The sequence below is a fragment of the Pinus tabuliformis genome, chromosome 5_2 (genome assembly GCF_031772625.1).
Source record: "Pinus tabuliformis cultivar Carrire ecotype Pingquan chromosome 5_2, CPIR1, whole genome shotgun sequence".
NCBI lineage: Eukaryota > Viridiplantae > Streptophyta > Pinopsida > Pinales > Pinaceae > Pinus > Pinus tabuliformis.
Window position 1 is genome coordinate 415,658,511 of NC_142306.1, and position 21,058 is coordinate 415,679,568.

General features: G+C 34.1%; 1 protein-coding gene and 1 pseudogene across 2 annotated transcripts; one reads left to right on the forward strand and one right to left on the reverse strand.

Annotated features, from left to right (window-relative positions):
- Positions 1-4,760: 4,760 nt before the first annotated feature.
- On the forward strand, positions 4,761-7,179 carry LOC149159305 (leucoanthocyanidin dioxygenase pseudogene; annotated as a pseudogene). The gene is made up of 3 exons (XR_016261263.1): positions 4,761-5,245; positions 5,324-5,654; positions 5,733-7,179. The product of XR_016261263.1 is annotated as a leucoanthocyanidin dioxygenase pseudogene (transcript).
- Positions 7,180-9,698: 2,519 nt separating this feature from the next.
- LOC149159306 (anthocyanin synthase-like) lies at positions 9,699-12,467 on the reverse strand. The gene is made up of 3 exons (XM_089436451.1): positions 11,806-12,467; positions 11,188-11,518; positions 9,699-10,231 (listed from the first exon to the last, which is right to left on the reverse strand). Exons 1-3 carry the CDS (start codon positions 12,291-12,293, stop codon positions 9,944-9,946), a joined length of 1,107 nt encoding a protein of 368 aa, XP_089292577.1. The 5' UTR covers positions 12,294-12,467; the 3' UTR covers positions 9,699-9,943.
- Between the last annotated feature and the right edge of the window lie 8,591 nt (positions 12,468-21,058).

Genomic DNA, 21,058 nt, shown 5'->3' on the forward strand with positions numbered 1-21,058 from the left:
AGAGGAAGAGGCAGAAGCCAGAACAGAGGTGGAAGTAATAGTTCAGCGAATGCTCAAGGAATAGGCAGCAATCCAAATCAGAACCAAGGTCAAGGCAACAACCAACAAGGAGGACAACATCATGCTCAAGGACAAAGGTATGAAAAACCCAGTGTCCAATGTTATTATTGTAAAAAATATGGGCATTATGCCAGTGAATGTAGGAAGAAGCAGCATGATGTGAATAATAGATCTAATGCAAATATTACTAGAGAAAATGTTAGCCAAGATAATGTGTTGTTAGCTTGTAACATGGCTGAAACAAATAGTGAAGACATATGGTTTCTAGACTCTGGTTGCAGCAACCATATGACAGGAAACTTAGCCCTGTTTTCTGCTTTAGATCAAAGTGTGAAGTCACAAGTCACACTTGGGACTGATAGCAAAATTTTTGTTATGGGTAAAGGAGAAGTTAAAATATTTACAAAGAAAGGTGAAAGGAAAACCATAGCAGATGTCTATTATGTCCCTGGAATGAAATGTAACCTCTTAAGTATTGGACAACTTGTTCAAAAGGGTTACAATGTTTTCTTTGAGAATGATGTATGCACCATCATGGATATTGCACCCAGCAAAAGATGTATTGTTGAAGTGAGGATGACGAGGAACAGAATGTTCCCTCTCAGAATAAGAGCAGATTTGAAAAACAAAGAAGTAATTGCAGCAGTTTCCCAGGAGGCTTTCCAAAGTATGCCAAAGGATGAAAACTCGTTGTGGCACTTGAGATTTGGACATCTCAACTTTGGAGGTCTTAACTTGTTGAGCAGAAAAGGGATGGTAAGAGGATTACCATTGATAGAGAAACTGGACAGCCTTTGTGAAGGTTGCATATTGGGAAAACAACACAGAGAAAGTTTTCCTTCAGGGAAAAGCATCAGGGCAAAAGCACCCTTAGAGATTGTCCACTCAGATTTATGTGGACCAATGCAAACCCCATCTTTAGCAGGCAGCGAATATTTTCTAACATTCATTGATGATTTTACAAGAAAGACTTGGGTTTATTTCTTGAAGAACAAATCAGAAGTGTTTGAAAAATTCCGAAATTTCAAAGCACTTGTTGAAAATCAAAGTGGGTTGCGCATCAAAGTTTTAAGAACAGACAGAGGAGGTGAGTATATCTCCAAGGAATTCCTACGGTTTTGCAGGGAAAATGGAATTCACAAGCAATTTACAGCTAGGTACACTCTGCAGCAAAATGGAGTTGCTGAAAGGAAGAACAGGACCATTATGGACATGGCAAGGAGCATGTTAAAGGCAAAGCATTTGCCAAATGATTATTGGGTTGAAGCCGTAAATTGTGCAGTATATATCTTGAATAGGTGTCCTACAAAAGCTGTGATGAAAAAAGTGCCGGAAGAAGCATGGAGTGGGAGAAAGCAAGGATTCACCCACATGAAAGTTTTTGGATGTGTGGCCTATGCACACATTCCTGATCAGTTAAGGAGGAAGTTGGACAGCAAAGGGGAGAAATGTATCTTCATTGGATACAGTGAGGAATCCAAAGCTTACAGGTTGTATATCCCATCCACTAAGAAATTCTTTGTGAGCAGAGATGTTCAGTTCATTGAGGAGGAAACTTGGGATGGAAGCATAGAGAAAACAGTTAATGTTAAAAAATGTTTGTCGCATGATGAAGATGATGAGGAGATGGTAGAAATACATCCCCAAACAACAGCGCCAACACAAGGACATCAAGGAACACCTTTGAGGAGAAATGAGAGTGCTTCTCCAAGCACACCACAAGGAGGAAATTCAAGTGCATCTTCAAGCACTTGCACACCAAGTGAAAGAGGTAAGAAGTTCAGAAACTTGAGTGACATTTATAACGAAGGAATGAATTCCATATTTGCATTATATTGTCATGTTGATGACCCTATTCATTTCGAAGATGCTATTAAAGATAAGAAATGGATAGAAGCTATGGATGAGGAGATGAAAGCCATAGAAAGAAATAAGACATGGGATTTGGTTGAGCTACCAAAAGGTAAAGAAGTCATTGGAGTTAAATGGGTCTATAAGACCAAGTGCAATGCTGAAGGCAAAATTGAAAGACACAAGGCAAGACTGGTTGTCAAGGGATACAAGCAGCAATATGGGAGAGATTATGAGGAGACTTTCGCACCGGTTGCAAGAATGGAAACCGTGAGAGCAGTGTTGTCCATAACAGCACAAAACAAATGGAAAGTCTACCAAATGGATGTGAAGTTGGCATTCCTAAATGGAGTGTTAAAGGAAAAGGTTTATATTGAGCAACCTCTATGCTATGAGAAGAAAGGCCAAGAGCACAAAGTGTGCAGATTGAAGAAAGCTCTCTATGGGCTGAAACAAGCGCCAAGAGCATGGTACAGTAGGATAGATTCCTATCTACTGGAAAATGAATTTGACAAATGTGAGGGAGAACCCACTGTCTACGTCAAAGAAAAGGATGGTAAGATTTTAATTGTTGTCTTATATGTTGATGATGTAATTTTTACAAGTAATGATGACTACCTCATTGAAAACTTCAAATCAGTAATGAAAGAGGAATTTGAGATGACTGACATGGGTTTGCTGAGATACTTCTTAGGAATAGAAGTAGATCAAAATGAAAATGGAATTTTTATCTCTCAAGCAAGATATGTAAATGAAGTGTTGAGCAGGTTTAATATGCAAGAGTGCAAGGCAGCAATCACTCCCACAGTAATGGGATTAAAACTCAGCAAAGAGGACAGCAGCAAGGATTTTGATCCTAGTTTGTATAAGAGCATAGTTGGAAGCCTTATGTATTTAACTGCAACTAGGCCTGACATAATGTTTGCTGTTAGTTTGATTTCCAGATTCATGGAGAGGCCAAAAGAGGCACATTGGCAGGCAGCAAAAAGAATTTTGAGGTATGTCAAAGGTACAAAAAGATTTGAAATTTTATATACCTTCTCAGAAAGTTTAGATTTAGTTGGCTACACCGATAGCGATTGGGCTCGAAGTGTGGATGATCGGAAAAGCACATCCGGTTATGTCTTTCACATGGGTTCAGGAGCAATTTCATGGGCTTATAAGAAACAGTCAATCGTGGCATTATCTACAGCAGAAGTAGAGTACGTGGCAGCTATAGCAGCAACATGTCAAGCAGTTTGGATGAGAAGAATGTTGAGGAGCTTAGGCCAAGAGCAGGCAAAAGCAACAGTTATTTTTTGTGACAATAGCTCAGCTATTGCCCTGTCCAAGAATTCTGTGTTTCACAAACGAACGAAACACATTGATACAAGGTTCCATTACATCAGAGAATTGGTGAACAATGAAGAAATTGTTTTATAACATTGCAGCACTCAGGAACAGGTTGCTGACATTTTGACCAAGCCTTTGGGACAGAAAAGTTTTGAGTATTTGAGGAAATGTCTGGGTATGATTGATAACCCAACAGTTGAAATTAAAGGGGAGTGTTGAAATATAATTTCAACTGCAGGTTTATTTTATTTGCGATGCGATCTATCGCAAATCGCAAATTGCAAACACACTCTGTCACCCTCCCTTATGTGCTGTGATTTTTGCGATTGAGATGGTGCGATGCGATCCGATCGCATATCGCAGATCGCACTAATGTGTGTGTGCTCCACTTTTGTGTTCCGCCAAATGTGATTTCTGCAATGCGATATAAATGAAGTCAATGGTTGAAGTACAAGCAGCCAGTGAATTTGACGTGGAGTAAAAGTTTCACTTACCGCCAGTAAATGTCAGTAAAATAGTAAATGCAATTTACTGTGGGTTGGTAAGTTTTGGTGAAGTTTTTAATTTTATTTCACCGGGAGTATGGCCACAAGTAAAAGCTGAAAAAAACATTTAATTTTTATTATTTCCTTTACGGAGCATGGTAAGTGAAAAAAACGTGAAGTAAATTTTTCTTGTTGTCATATATATATATATATAATGTTTTTTTGTTGGCAATGTAATTTTGAGAAAAAAAATGCACAACAGTGTGAAGTGAAGAGGAAGAACGCAGCAGCGCGTATGAAAATATACACAGCAGTCTAAATGAGTATTGTAATGCACAACAGTGCGATGTAAAAATAGAACGCAGTAGCGTGAGAAAAATCAAAGTATGTATGTAATTCTTCACAGCAGTGTGTTAATTTAAAAAGCTGAGACAGAGTAATTTTTGTGTTGAACTCAAATGTTCCTGTGTAATCCCTCTGAGAGAGGAAGAAGTCTGTAACAACAGTTATTTTATTGATGAATGCAAAGTTTGTTTTCATGTGTGAAACTCGATTTGCTCAGATTTTTTTTTTTAACCTTCCCTGTGCTGAGATCCTGGAGCAAAAGAGAGCATTGTCTTTGTGTCCAGTTTATGTTGTTTTTGGGATTTTGACAGAAAAATCCCCAACAATTTTGAGATTATTTTAATTTTTATTTTTTTTAATATGAGCAAAATTTTAACTTTAATAATAGAGATAAAGACTTATATATCATATTAGTCTATAAAATAAACCTCTCTGCTCAACAAATTTCTCATAATTATTTGGTCACCCAAAACCCATATAAACTAACTGATTTTAAGACAAATTTATCAAAATCATTTATTTTTTGAGCGAAATTGTGGCCTATTACATCCAAAAGTCATCGCAAACGAGACGCTGGCCTGTTAAGTATAAATTCATCTCAGGCGGTGGCTGGGCCCCTCACGTTGGCCATAAGTACATTCATGCTGCTACCCAATCATACGAGAGATGCTTGGAAGTAGTAAGGTAATGGCAGCGCTGGAGAAGCGGGCAATCAGCTGAGTACAGACATTGGCGGAGAGTGGAATCCAGACGGTTCCGCCGGAGTTCGTGCGGCAAGTGGACAAGGCACTCGTACAGGAGGGCTTGCATGTTCCCATTATCGATTTGCAGGGTTTGAGCCTTCTGCCGGGACATGATGATCAGAATCACACAATCACTGCCCAAATTTCAGAAGCTGCAGAGAAGTGGGGTTTCTTCCTCATTATAAATCATGGCGTCGTGGACTCTCTTATCGCTCGAGTACAAGCAACCAGCAAGGCTTTCTTGCAACTTCCGATTGAAGAAAAGGAAGCCTACGCTAACGAACCAAAAAATCCCATCTGATATAGCAGCAAACTTTGATACTCAGATGGAGAGGATAAATCAGACTGGCGAGACTTTTATTATAACGGTCTTTGGCCTCTTTCCACGAGAGAAATGACAAAGTGGCCCATACAAGTCTCTGATTTCACGTAATCGTTATGTACTTTCTGTGTCTGTGTATACTTTATTAATTCTGTGATGTCTGAAAACAAATTTTGTGGTTGCAGAGAAGCTATGGATGAATACAGAAGAGAGTTGTCGAAGCTATTTGAGTGGCTGATGGCCGTATTGTCATGCGATCTTGGTTTAGAGACTGAAAATTCTCTGAACGAGGGCGTGGGAGAGGAGAGGAAGGAGTTGCATATAGTAATAAATTACTACCCACCGTGTCCTCAACCAGATCTGGTTGTGGGAGTGGCACCCCATTCTGATATTGTCGCGCTTACCATTCTCCTCCACGACCAAATCCCGGGGCTTCAAATTCGCAAAGATGGGGAGTGGCTTGATGTCCAATGCGTTCCTCGCGTTCTAGTTGTCAACGTCGGTGATCAGTTGGAGGTATGTAGAGATCATACTGGTAACATATTGGCATTTTATTTCTTCTTGGTTGATAACAGTTGGTATGTTGATGAACAGATATTGAACAATGGGAAATACAAGAGCATTGAGCACAGGAGCGTGGTGCAGAAAGACCTCGCCAGAATGTCATGGGCCATGCTTTGCAGCCCTGCGCCTAATATAGTGGTGTCACCCAGGACAGAATTGACAGACGAAGATCATCCTCCACTGTACTAGGGCGTTTCTTTTGGAGGGTATCGGATGAAATTTTTCAAAAAGGGATTAGATGGAAAGGGCCATGTTCATGGACTCAAGGTGCAGGCCGATTGTCACAGCAAGCAAGGAAGCATTTATTTAACTGGAATGTGCCGAGGAACATTCCTGTAGCGTGTCCTGTATTTAGGTTTTTTAGGCTTTGGTTTTTGCACGGTGCCCTCTGTAATTCAGGTCAATGTTCCCACAATCTTTTATTCGTGATGTATATTTTCTTTTAAGGAAGGTTCCTATGGGACAAGCATGGACTGAGGGGTTATGTTTTGTGATGGGTGTAACATTTATCTATATATTAATGTGGGTTATAGATAAAAATTCAACTCTGATGTTAAGTAAAATATAATAGAAAAAAAAAGGTATTGCAGAATGAGATTTGCTCTGCAACTAGGGTTTGATTAGTTTTTCATTCTGTGGCTTCTGATTCTGAACCGAAGATGCCCCATGGGGGCCGGAGGCCCTTTGCTCAAGATAGTGGTAGCCAATCAGGTTTCCCAGGAACAACCCTACCAAATCACCAATCCAACAACCTCACAACACGCTAGTGCTCCCATCACAATAGGTTCAAGCCAGAGTCAGTCATCAAACACCCGTGCGGATCAAGCAGTCAAAACAGAGCAGAAGCCCAACCCTTGTCATCCACAGGCTTAGACATCCCTCTTACGGAAATTCCACCAAAAAAATGGGTCCCACTATTGAACGAATGAAATAACAGGTGATCATCTGTAACTTTATATGTCCCTAGCCATTGGAGAAGCTCGTCATTAGTGGGCTTTGCAAAAACTGGTCATCAAAGGAGAAGCAGAGCTAAAATTAGGTTCTAAAGGTTTTTTTTACTATGATCTTTAATAACATTGAATATCAGGAGCAAAGAGGTACCTATTTTATGAACTGAACAGACCTCTTCATGAAACCCTGGGTTCCACTATTCAACTCCAAAAAGGAAGATTTCTCGTTTCTCCCTCTGTAAATAAGATTATACTCCTTTACCGTAAACACATAAAAATCACACATACCTCTTTGAGCTTTACCTTATCTCTTCTTCAATGGTCCTTCAACAAGTGTCAACATTTTATCAGCAATGGTTTATATTTAGCACAAGTACTACGACCTTTTATTCTTGAGAGCATTCGTTGAACGTGCTAGCTTTGTTTAGGTTCCATTAGTTGTTATGTATTAAGTGCAGAGATGAGTTATGTCAAGCTCAAAACCTTGGTCCATTTGTGCCTGAGGAAAGTACTTTCAGATTTAGCGATGATCTTGACTTCTTTCTCATAATTTAAGGTAAACCGATCGGCCTTTAAACGAATCGGCTTCAATGTACAATTTATCATCTATATATATATATAATATTATGTCTACTTTAAACGAATCGGCTTCAATGTACAATTTATCATCCATATATATATATATATATATATAATATTATGTCTACTTTCCCAATCCATCATAGGGTTTTTTTACTTTGTCTCATCCAAAGATATTATTGTCCTTTCAGCAAGGCCACTTCAGGATGCCATTTCTGGGGATATTTATGGAACCACCATCAAGCATATGTAGCGATGCCAGACAACCACTCAGAATTGTGAATCTCATTGAAAATTCTAGTCTTCACATAACAATGTGGGATTTAGAGATAGTAATGCAGGCCTTGAGCTTTCTTTCTTTCGTATGAGCTTTGCATCTTGCAACACATATTTTTGATGTTGCAGACCCTCCAATATAATATAGTGCGACCAGAGTTTGTGAAACAGACATAGCACTATGCCATCAATGTGAACAATTTCGTTTAAATGTCAATTAAATACCATACTAGAACATGACTTGACCAGAAAGCAAAGCACCAGTCGGCATGTCCAATTGTTGACCAAGCAATTTACGTGTTAAGATTGTCGTGCATGCTAATCTAGAACTTACCGTCTTACCACCACAACTGTTTCGGCCTACGTTATATTATAACATAACCTCCATTAGAATCAAATTGTTGCCTCTGTCACAGATTCGCGGCCTTCGCTTATATGTGGTCAGGTTCCAAGCCCTTTTACAGAAATGCTATGCCACTTGTCTATAATAAGCTTTTGTGGGTTATTACAATGTAATCTAGCCATTGTATATTATGCCACAGAGATACGAATCAACAAGAAGTGGGCCATACATAGATCCGAACCACACAGTCGGGGTATGCGAGTCTCAATAATTCCCAAGCCATTAAGATGACGCATGCGAGGTTCTAAAACGATCGACAGAAAAGCATTGAACCACATTGTGATATTGATCTTAACGAGCGAGCACAGTGTATAGAAGCTAGAGTCATATGTGAGCAACGAAGAACAGATCGTGGTAAGATGTTTGGGCTACTGTAGCCTTTGGTGCATAGAACAATCCTTTGTAAATTAATACCGTAGAACTATCACAGAGAACGAGAACTACAGAAATGTAGTGAGCTGCCACAGTCGTCACAGAACCACAGAGAAAGGCAAGTGAGCCATTGAAATAAGCGTTAGAATGTGATCTCCAAACCTTCTGCAAATAACTTTAACTCTCATACCACATTGGAAATAGGGAGGCTTTTCATTCAATCATTAGATTTCCATTTCATGATAATTACTTGTGAGTTTGTTAGTAATTTTATTATTATTTTTTCTTTTTTCGTTAAGCAATTACAATAAAACAAGAAGATTATAGAAGACAGTAGAGTATGAAGATCATAGAAGACAATAGAACATAAAATATAGGCTCTAAGCCAAAACAAAACCCATGTAAAGGGAAAATCCATAAAATTCTCTTCTTATAGAATTAGATCAAATGACATATCCAAGACCCATAACCATAGAAAACTTCCATCTCTTGATGTTAAATCATGCTTTCTTTCTTTCTAGCAGATCAATTAGCAAGATATCAACAACAATAGATGTATCAAAGCAGATATTCCACAAATCCTACTTCAAGAAAAACTTCTTTCTTTCAGATTTTCACTTCTTTGTGCTTTCTATGATATTTTAGACCACAAATCATCAAGTGAGTGTGTCCAAATAAGCTCCATCTTCTTTTTATTTATATAGTTTTGACCGGTGGGAATAAACATGTCCATTAGCTAGGGCTTGCCACTAATTGAGATTTTGTCCCAAAACTACATATCTAAAAAAAAAACACACAGCAACAACATGACATTATTCTTTACAATAGGTCCAAATAGGACTTTGACTTTTTTGACTTAAAAACCTAAAAGCATGAAAAACATGATTATCTAGAAAAATAATATATATATATATATATATTTAATATTTAATATTTAATACATATTGTACAAATTATTACATTCTCCAACACAAAGATGGTAGAACATTGTCATAATCAGTGAGAAAATGGGTCACGGATGTTTATTAGCCACTTGTAATTTCAATTAATATGTTATTTAAATTTATGCAAAATGATGATTTCATTGTCTTAGTCTATCTCTTATGTTTTGGTTTAATTTGCTCATAATCTAGTCGTGATTTGTTGAAATTACCAATTTAAATTATGAATTCTCTTATTTTGAGTAATTTAGGGTTTTACAAAGTGTTAAACTTATATTTATTTATATATATATATATATATATATATATACCAATTTTAACTAATACAAAATAGTGTCTCACTAAAAATATTTTAGTGAAATTCTAATGAAAAAATCCAAAACATATAATATTTAAACAACACCCTTTTCATTATATTTTTATATTTTTTAATTTATTTATTCAGAATATTAAAATAAAAATATTTAAAAATTATATCCAGCTCAATGCATAGTGAATTATTACCGAATTACAAAGATGTGTGCAAAATTGTATGCAACACAGTGCATACTGAATTATTACTGATAGATGTGTATGCATAATTCTTCGTGAAGAGAGGGACAACCTAGGATTTATACATAGTAAGTTATATTGTAATATTGCTTTATGTGAGAATCAGAAGAAGAAGAGAGGGACAACCAGAGATTTATACCTAATAAGTTATATTATTGCAATAACTTATTATTGCAATATTGCCCCATGTGGCAATGAAGAAGACAATGGATTTTGTTGTTTGGCTCCATGAACATGGCCCTTGCCATCCAGTCCCTTTTTGAAAAATTTCATGAGATATTCCCCATAAGAAATCTGCTGGTACAATGGAGGATGACGGTCATCTATCAATTCTCTCCTGGGTGAAATCAGCGCATCACATGGCGGGGTGCAAAACACAGCCCATGACATCCTTGAGCGGTCTTTGTGCACCACGCTCCTGTGCTCAACGCTGCGGTATTTCCCATTGCTCAATATCTGTTCAACATAAGGGTCAGCAAAGTATCGGTTCAATATTTTGAGATCGAACACAGAAATGAAATCAAAAAATTGACCTTATTCATATACATCTGATTTTGAAATACTCTTTAACTTCGCAATTTAATTAAATTCAAATTTCACTACAATTAAAATAACCCGAAATAAGTCAATGGTAGGATGGCAATTTCACATCGGATTAAATCTTAAAATATATCAAAATCCCAAAAACAAATCAATTTTTTTTATAAAATTTAAATTTAATTGATATTTAATCATAATGACACACTAACATAATGGTTCACTGACAACCGAAGCAATCCACTCGTAGCACATCCAACCGCGAGAAAACCTACCTATCCAAATGCCTAGGGCCAGGAACCGCCCCGATAAAGCGAAAGACACAACAATATAATGTGAAATTAAAGCAGTTGTTTATTTTATAGAGAAAGTGTATGAATTATATTTTTAATGGTGGAAATAGATTCAACATCATCAAAAAAATTTTAAAACATTTAAAATTTTGAAATGTAATGACTATAACTTGAATTTACAAAGATCCTTCGCAAATTTTCAACCAAAATTTTTATAATTTTTAAGACAAAAAATAACCTCATTAAAACAAAACTAAACAAAATAACCTAAAAAAACTAATAGCTGGAAATAAATATGCTAATATTAACTCAAAAAATCTGTAACTCACCCTCCCTCAATTAAAAGTTTAACATAACTAACACATTTAAACTTACACTATAAATTCCCTAAAACTACATGTCAACTGAATGTAAAATGGGAGTAATTATCTGAATTAAAACTTTAACCTAACTAACACTTCTTAAATTTACACTTATAAATTCCCTGAAACTACATGTCAACTGAATGTAAATGACATTAATTATCTGCAACGATTAACAAGTTATAAGCATTACAGGGAACTGCTATGAATAATGACGTACCTCGACTTGATCGCCGATATTGACAACCAGAGCACCGGGAACGAATTGGACATCAATCCAGGCTCCATCTTTGCGAATTTGCAACCCTGGGATTTGGTCGTGAAGGAGAATTGTGATAGCGACAGGATCAGAATGAGGTGCCACTCCCACCACCAGATCCGGTTGAGGACACGGTGGATAGTAATTTATCCTTATTTGCAGTTCCTTCCTCTCCCCTCCCACGCTCTCGTTTATAGAGTTTTCAGTCTCTAAACCCAGATGACGAGACAATACCTTCATCAAATATTCAAATAACTTGGACAACTCTGTGCTGTATTCATCCATAGCTTCCCTGCAACCACAAAGTTCATCAGACAGGGTAGGCTTTTTCTTCTTCAGGAAATGTTGGCGGAATCAGGGTACCTTTATAGAATCCATAATTTCAACCTGGGAATCCTAGTTACCCGTTTGAAAAATTTACTGACACAAATACCAATACAGTTTACCAGTGGTAGTGTAACCCCAAACCTTTTCAAAAGACAAATACAGTATCAGAACCAGTGGTAGTGTAACCCCAAACCTCTTCAAAAGACAAATACAGTATCAGAAAACTCGGAATAAAAGAGCAGATATATATACGTGAAATCAGAGAGTTGTATAGGCCATTTGGACATGTCTCTCCTATCTAGCGGCCGCACAACATTATAGTAATAGTCTCCCCATTCCAACTTAACCTCTCCATCTGCAGAATATCCGAGTTTGCTGCCATAGCCGATTGGGTTCTGTGCTTCGTTAGCGTATGCTTCCTTCTCTTCAGCGGGAAGCTGGAAGAAGGCCTTGCTTGCTGCTTGCACACGAGCTATAAGGGAGTCAGGGATTCCATGATTTATTATCTGGAAGAAACCCCAATTCTGTGCAGCCCCTGCAATTTGTTCAGAAATAGTGTCATATTGATCCTTGCTGAACCCCTGTAGGTCAATAATGGGAACAAGGAAACGTGGATCATCGGCCTGCTCCACAACTAGTGCCTTCTCCACTTTTCTCACGTACTCCGGTGGAACAGTTTGGATTCCACTCTCTGCCAAGTTCTGCGCTCGGGAAATTGCCCAGCTCCCCATAGCGGCCATCGCCTCTCAGCCTAAGCCTAGAACAATGTAGTAACCTTTGCGAAGGGGCCGTCGGTTCTTTTCGATCCAGAGCCAGATGTGCGTTTCGGGTTACAACTTAATGCATATATGAAGAACAAAAAGCAGGTCAGATTGCGTTTTTCGTACTCTTTCGACTTTCGAGGGATTTGCAAGGTTTTTAAGTTCACGGGGAAATAGATAATCACATTACAAGATAAACATGTCCCGAACAAGTGGAAGGAAGGAAACAAACCATCCCACCGATGGGGCCACGCGTGCTTCACATTTGTATATTTTCCTTTCACTATCTGGTGGGATTATTTTGGTTGACTTTATCCTAAATTTTTGGGTATGCTTAAATTTTGGGTAGAATTTTTTGATTTATTTTATATAAAATTTATGAATTCATTCAAAAGTGGCCACTTTGGTATATTTTCCCCTTTGGTATATTTTCTTTTCTGGGTGGGATTATTTTGGTTGACTTTATCCTAAATTTTGGGTATGATTAAATTTTGGGTAGAATTTTTTGATTTATTTTATATAAAATTTTTGAATTCATTTAAAAGGCCACTTTTGTATATTTTTGGGTGGAATTTTTTTTGGTTGCTTTTATCTCAATTTCATTTTGTTTTTTCGGGGTATAATTAAATTTTGGGTAGAATTTTTTGATTTATTTTATATAAAATTTATGAATTCATCCAAAAGACCATTTTTGTATATTTTTTGGGTGGGATTTTTGTGGTTGCTTTTATCCCAAATTTTATTCTGTTTTTGTTTTTTTTAAGAAATTTTTGATTTATTTTATATAAAATTTATGGATTCATCTAAAAGGCCACTTTTGTATATTTTCTGTGTGGGATTTTTTTGGTTGCCTTTATCCCAAATTTCATTCTGTTTCTTTGGTATAATTAAATTTTGGGTAGAAATTTTTGATTTATTTTATATAAAATTTATGAATTCATCCAAAAGGTCACTTTTGTATATTTTTTGGGTGGGATTATTTTGGTTACCTTTATCCCAAATTTCATTCTGTTTTTTTTGGCATAGTTAAATTTTGGGTAGAATTTTTTGATTTATTTTATATAAAATTTATGAATTCACTAATCATACGGTTTGTTTGGTATAATTAAATTTTGAGTAAAATTTATTTATTTATTAAATATAAAATTTATGAATTTATTAGATATATTTATATTTATTTTCATTTACATGGTTTTCATAAGAATATATGTTGCCTTTTCTTTTCTTTTTGAATTATGGTTTATATATATATATATAATTATAATTATAATTATAATTATAATGGCCTTGTATTATTGAATTTATATAATTTTAATATTTTAATGGTTCTTTTAAATATTAAATCTATTTTAATTTTAGAAAAAATAAATTAAATAATAAAACATTAAAATCTCATTAAAAAGAATATTATTAAAATTTTATATAAAAAACAATTATTTTAGAAAATTATCAAATAACATAAAAAGTCATTTTTTTTTTCATTCTAGAATTCTAAATAAAAACTAATACATATAGAACAAATTGATTGATTTAAATATCGCTAGATCTTAGACTTTTGTGATCTATAATGATAATGTTAATCCGTCTATTGTGGTTTATCCTTAGGACAAAAGTGAAAAAACAATCTATCCAAATGTTTAAGTAGCAGAGTTAACCATTATAAATTAGCTATTAAGAATTAGCCTTTAGGATATTAATTGTTGAATTAATTAATTTTTAATTTTATTGTTTTAAACATATTAAAATAAAATAAATTATATAATTATAGACTAAAGAATATATGTTTATATAAATGAGTATTAATAATAAATTTAATATTTTTTAGTATAACATTAATATTATTCGGTAATTATTATAATAATAAAAAACTGAGAATATTTGAAAAATAAATAAATAAATAAAAATAAACGAAAAATAAATAATTAAATAAATAAAAAATACTAAATAAAGACAAATAAATAAATAAATAAATAAATTCATGCTATTTAAACATTGGATACTGTAACATACCACGATAGCCTCACATGAAAATGAAGGGAGTTAGAAAATTTTTACATAAATTACCCATTGGTAACCATCAAAATTACTAATCGAGATTCCTCATTAACCATTTGATAAAATCTTGATCATTGCATAAAATAACTTTCAATAGAGGAATAATAAGTTGCATAACCATTAACAACCACTGATGTAGTAAATTAACATAAACTGTATGATGTAACATTGCACCCATTTTATGATTCCTTTAACCACATTAATTAATCACATACTTGACATTATCAACATCACATTAAGCAAGGAATCAACATCACCAAACTGACATAATAGACAATCACATCATTGAACACCGATATAGGCTAAAAAACCCATAGGGTGAAAATCAACAAACATTTAATTTAATTATTAAACGTTCGTGAGGGTGTTCATCCCTCACTCAATGGCCTATAAGGGAGTCCATCCCTTAACCATTGTCACAAAATATTACAATGGAATATCATTTAAAATACAACATACCCAGCTAAAAGCTAATACAATGATCATGAAAACCATTTACCCACAAATGACCACTCTTTATATGCTTTTGGCATGATTGTTCCATCAATGGACCATGCTAGAGCTTGTACTCATTAGCATAGACAATTAGTTCTTATTTGTCACAATGTTGAACATAACTTGTCTTTTGCACAAATCACCATCATTTCCTGTCATTGATGTCGGAAACAATCTTTGGTAACATGATTAGACAAAATATTAATCAATCAATAATAATTCTTTGAAAGAAATCTTTTAACATCTATTCATGTACATACATGAGGTGTAAATATAATATTACAACGTTCTTATTCTTACAACATTATGCATGTATAAAAAAATAATTATCAAGCATGTCAAAATAATTACCCCATTACTATGATGATTCTCGCACCAACACACATTCATATCCAAAGGAAACGACTGTAACCATCCATTTCAGTTGAAAGATACTAAAAACGTATCTTTGTTTTTCATGCATGTAATTAGATAAAAACTTATTCAAAGAGAGCTAACCTCTTAGCTTATTTTTTGTGCATGTAACTAAGTAATATTTCCAATACAATAGATATTATTATAATACATAAAAATACATGTCTCTTATAAGGAAAGAATAAAATGATAGACACTATTATCGTGCAAGCAATTACAAGTCCCTTTTTGAAAAACATCTTTCCCAAGATAGAGTTGTTTACAAAATCTATTGTATGCACAAAGATATGCATCGCTCTAAACCAGAACTAATGTGTTAGTCATTTTCTTGCATATGGATATATATATTGTACAAAGGAAAGCTAGTAAATTTATTCCAAGTAACTACTTGTTTTAATTTCCATAATACTTACACTTTTTTGCTCACAAATTAATATTTCTCTCTAAAAGATCTAACACAATAATTCTATAAATCCATGTTTCTCATTAAAATATCTAACGCAATATTTATATCGTCATACATGTAATCAACTATTGTTTCTATGCTTCTGCGTATGTGCATATGCGTTCCTTTCACATAGTTATTTTCAAGAATCCAACATAGTTTCTCTATCATTTATGTACAAAGTTATTATGCATTGTTCCCAAGAAATTATAATAACAAATTTCTCATGCATTTGTTTTCAAGAAAGTGTCATAATCAACCTTTCTTTTGGGCATAAGAACTAAGATAATAATAATGGTAACCTTTTATGCATTCCATATTTCTCTTTAAAAGATCTAACACAATAGTTCTACAAATCCATGTTTCTCTTTAAAATACCTAACACAATAGTTATATCTTCATACATGTAATTTTTGCAAAACCTTGCAAACAAATTAACACAATTAATTTATCTTTCATGTATAGAAAAAAAACATATTCTTTCCAAAGAAGATTCCTATGACTTATATTATCTCTGTGCATTTCATCTATGCATAGGTTATTCTATTTTCTCATACTAAGTATTCCTTTTCAAAAGAACTCTCTTACCCATGAGAATATTTCATAAATTACCCTCTTTAATCTATATTCACTTCTAGGAAAAGGAAAATGACTACGAAATTCCTTTTTAAGAAAAGAGCATGCACCCTATCTTTTCTTACATAAAAGGCACATGCAATGTTATATGAAGACAAGAAAGATTACTTATCTTTTAATGCTGCATATCTATATATATATATATATATATATATATATATATATATATATATATAATCACAATCTTTTTTCTATATATAGTAATAACAATCTTTATCTACATGCAGTAATATATTTTCTTTACTAACTATATATATATATCTATATATATATATAAATCAATCTTTATCTACATGTAGTAATATATTTTCTTTACTAAGAAAACTAACGTGAGTATTGTGTAACCACAAAATCTAGATCATTTTCAGTTATCCTCCACTTCAAGAAATCACAAATCTACTTAGTTTTTAACACACAAAATTCACATATAATATGTGTAATAAAATATGTGCAAGAATATTCATATTGTATCTTTTCTTGTCAAGAAACGAAATGTAAATAAAATATATGCTTATCTTAACCACAATATCCATGAACTGGAAAACAGGTATACTTATCTTAACCGCAATACCCATGAACTGGAAAATGGTTTGGTCTTAACAAAGGGCATTTGGATGCTTCGACGTTTTGCAGGCCAGTATATTCACTATGTCGTCCAATCCACATATGCCTCCTTCAGAGCATTTAGTTATTCCTTCGCTTGGCAATTACTTTTGTTGTGCTCTTAAATGGCGGCTCCATCGGCCATGAGCCAAAGAATAAACTAGTTATGGAAAGAAGACATAGTGGTAGAACCCAAATTTTAAATAAGCTCTGGCATATGCCCTTTGCCTCGCCATCCCATTCAGAAAACAACGCACAACCGGTAAGTAAAAGGAAATGACAGTTATCAAGAACCGAACCCTAACTAAATTCTAATCCAACTGTCATGTAATAAAGGATAACTAAATTTTAATTAATATTCTATGTAAAATGTACACCGAATAGGGATATTACATACTCCCCCCTTAAAGAGGACACCATCCCCGGTGTTCATCTATCACTGGGACGTAATTGCTACTCTGTATAAAAAATACAAACAACTGAAAACAAGATCATTTCCCTTCAAAATGAAGGATTCCATTTCTAAGGAATACCAATTAAAAAAAGGAATAATGCTTGTCTATAGTCATAAGCATTTATAACTGCAAAAGTAAGAAAATTCTGCTTTCCATAGCACAAAACAAAATCTCTATACCAACTTATTGTTACTTACCAATTACTCTTACAAGTCATGGCCACTTTTATGCAAGCACTTCAATAGTGCTTCCCATCAACCCTCCATGGTAAGTAACCTGCAATGTATGACTCATAGATTCAATCACATTAGTCACAACATTTTTAATCAAATGAAATATTTTTAACTATCAATCAATTATGCAATGTTAGGTGATATTTAAATCTCAGTACTTTTACAAGTACTTAGAGAGAATTAACACTCTAAGCATCAAAATGATAAATCACTACACCACATGCACACTGTCTTAGCTCCTACTAAAGACATATACACAAGTACTTCTAAAAGTACCCAAAGATCACCTAGCTCTCTGATCATAAAATAAAGGAACTAAAATTCCAATAACTCCTTACTGCGCACTAAGCTCCTTTCGTGTTAAGATGTGCATAACATATTTTACACAATTATATATAAAATTCATTTTTAACACAACACATAAATAACTAATTAATTTTTTCTCCTATGAGAACCATAATGGAAAAATAATGCTCCTCCAAACTAATGGGAATTGGTTTCCACAACCAGATCGAGTCATTTTAGCATCCAGACAGTTCTTTGATAGAGACCATACTAGGTCTAGTATGGAATTCCACTGACCAACCAGTTCAAGAATTCCAATGACCACATAGGGTCTAATATAGGATTCCTCTTAGCAGCATCCTGTCTATTCCTCTGACAGCGTCCCGCCTATGAATAATTTTGGGCCTCCTCCAATAGGCTCCAAATCAACAGAGTTTCCTGAGGCTTTTTACCCTCTTCACCATCTTGGCCAACTCTTTTCCCTTACTGAGATCATTTATCTCTAGGGAGAGGAAATCCAGGCAAGCAAGTACCATCAAACCCTCCGGACAGGTAACCGCCATCAACCCAAGGCCTTCTGGCCTTTCACAATTGTCAACAATTATCTGGCATGCTAAATTTCTCTTTTAGCACTATTTCCCAAAGTAATTGACATAATGGAACATAAATAACATACATATTGTATGCATTTTGATTTTCCAAGTAACACAATCATACATATCATATAACATTATACTTTCTCATTTACGATTGCAATGTGATTTTACCTTGACAAGTTTTCTTATTGCCATTAAGCTACCACTACTTAATCCCATCAACAACATTAGTCATAAATATGCATCATTTAACAAGTATTCACTTTCTAAATCATTTTCAATTTCCACAGTGTATTGTTATTAACAAACCGATACATGAAGTAACTACCATAATCACTCATTTACGAATTGTAATAAGCTTAAATAAAATTCAATTCATGCATACAAGTTTTATTAATTAGTCATGCAACACTAACAAATCACAACAACCAACCATCTTAATGCAGCCATGACAAGACTTAATCAACAATTAGTTATTACAGTCTAGTCTCACTACTTGACTTAGTGTTTATTTTCAATATCTAAAAGGGTTCTTCCAATGTCCTTCCAAAACACTCTATTGTCCTATTCAAGGACATTCCCCATATTTTACATTCATGCATTCACTAATTAAAAGTAGTGCATTGTAACTTTCATGTTCACTAAATGTATCATTAATATTTCCATATTTACAAATGTTGGTAGTTAATTGTCACTTTCCTTAGTGAGTGTTCAAGATTGTTCATAAGTGTAACAAATGTTTTATTGCCTTTTATCCTCATCAGGATTCAAATGTCATGAACGTAGTTTTGCAGCAAACTTTATTACTTACTACTCCTTGCATTTATAAACATGAATCACACATATCATGTCAAAAGTAGTCTACTGCATATATCAATATGTAGGTTGTTAGACTCATACCTGAGTTGATGCTCACTAGTAGCATACCTCGATTTCCTTTCTGCTTAAAAATTCCCAAAGACGTTAGTGTTGCAACCTTTTGCTTTGATACCACTTGTAACATACCTCGATAGCCTCACATGAAAATGAAGGGAGTTAGAAATTTTTTACACAAATTACCCATTGGTAACTATCCAAATTACTAATCCAGATTCCTCATTAACCATTTGATAAAATCTTGATCATTACATAGAGTAACTTTCAGTAGAGGAATAATAAGTTGCATAACCATTAACAACCATTATTGTAGTAAATTAACATAAACTGTATGATGTAACCTTGCATCCATTTCATGATTCCTTTAACCACATTAATTAATCACATACTTGACATTATCAACATCACATTATGAAAATAATTAACATCACCAAACTGACATAATAAGAAATCACATCATTTAACATAGATATACCCTGGAAACCCCATAGGGTGAAGACCAACAAACATTTAGTTCTATTATTGAATGCTCGTGAGGGTGTTCACCCCTCACTCAATGGCTTATAAGGGATTCCATCCCTTAACAATTGTCACAAAATATTACAATGGAATATCATTTAAAATACAACATACCCAGCTAAAAGTTATTATAATGATCATGAAAACCATTTACCCACAAATGACCACTCTTTATATGCTTGTGGCATGATTGTCCCATCAGTGGACCATCCTACAACTCGTACTCATCAACATAGACCATTAGTTCTTATCTATCACAATATTGAACATGATTTGTCTTTTGCACAAATCACCATCATTTCCTATCATTGATGTCGTCAACAATATTTGGTAAGAAGATTAGATAAAGTATTAATCAATTCTTTGAAAGCGATCTTTTAACATCTATTCATGTGCATGCATAGATGAGATGTAAATATAATATTGCAACATGCTTCTTCTTACAACATTATGCATGTATAAACAAATAATTATCAAGAATGTCAAAACAATTACCCCATTAATATGATCATTCTCGCACCATAACACATTCATATCCAAAGGAAACCACTGTAACCATCCATTTCACTTAAAGGATACTAGAAACTTATCTTTGTTTTTCATGCATGTAATTAGATAAAAACTTATTCAAAGACAACTAACCATTTAGCTTCCTTTTTGTGCATGTTGCTAATAATCTTTCCAATACAGTAGATATTATTATAATACATAAAAATACATGCCTCTTATAAGGAAAGAGTAACATGATAGACATTATTATCGTGTAAGCAATTACAAGTCCCTTTTCGAAAAGCATCTTTCCCAAGATATAGTTATTTACAAAATCTATTGTATGCGCAATGATATGCATTGCTCTAAACGAGAACTAATGTGTTAGTCATTATTTCGTACATGCAGATATATGTTTACAAAGGAAAACTAGTAAATTTATTCCAAGTAACTACTTGTTTTACTTTCCATAATACTTACTCTTTTCTACACACAAATCCATATTTCTCTTTAAAAGATCTAACACAATATTTCTACAAATCCATGTTTCTCTTTAAAATATCTAACACAATAGTTATATCTTCATACATGTAATCAAGTATGGTAATCAACTTCTGCATATGTGCATATGTGTTCTTTTCAC

Excerpts from the sequence above, each read along its gene's own strand:
- LOC149159306 (XM_089436451.1), bottom strand. The coding sequence starts at position 12,293 with ATGGCCGCTATGGGGAGCTGGGCAATTTCCCGAGCGCAGAACTTGGCA. Across the intron at positions 11,519-11,805 it reads ATACAACTCTCTGATTTCAC|GGAAGCTATGGATGAATACA; the intron begins GTATATATATCT and ends TTGTGGTTGCAG. Across the intron at positions 10,232-11,187 it reads ATATCGGCGATCAAGTCGAG|ATATTGAGCAATGGGAAATA; the intron begins GTACGTCATTAT and ends TATGTTGAACAG.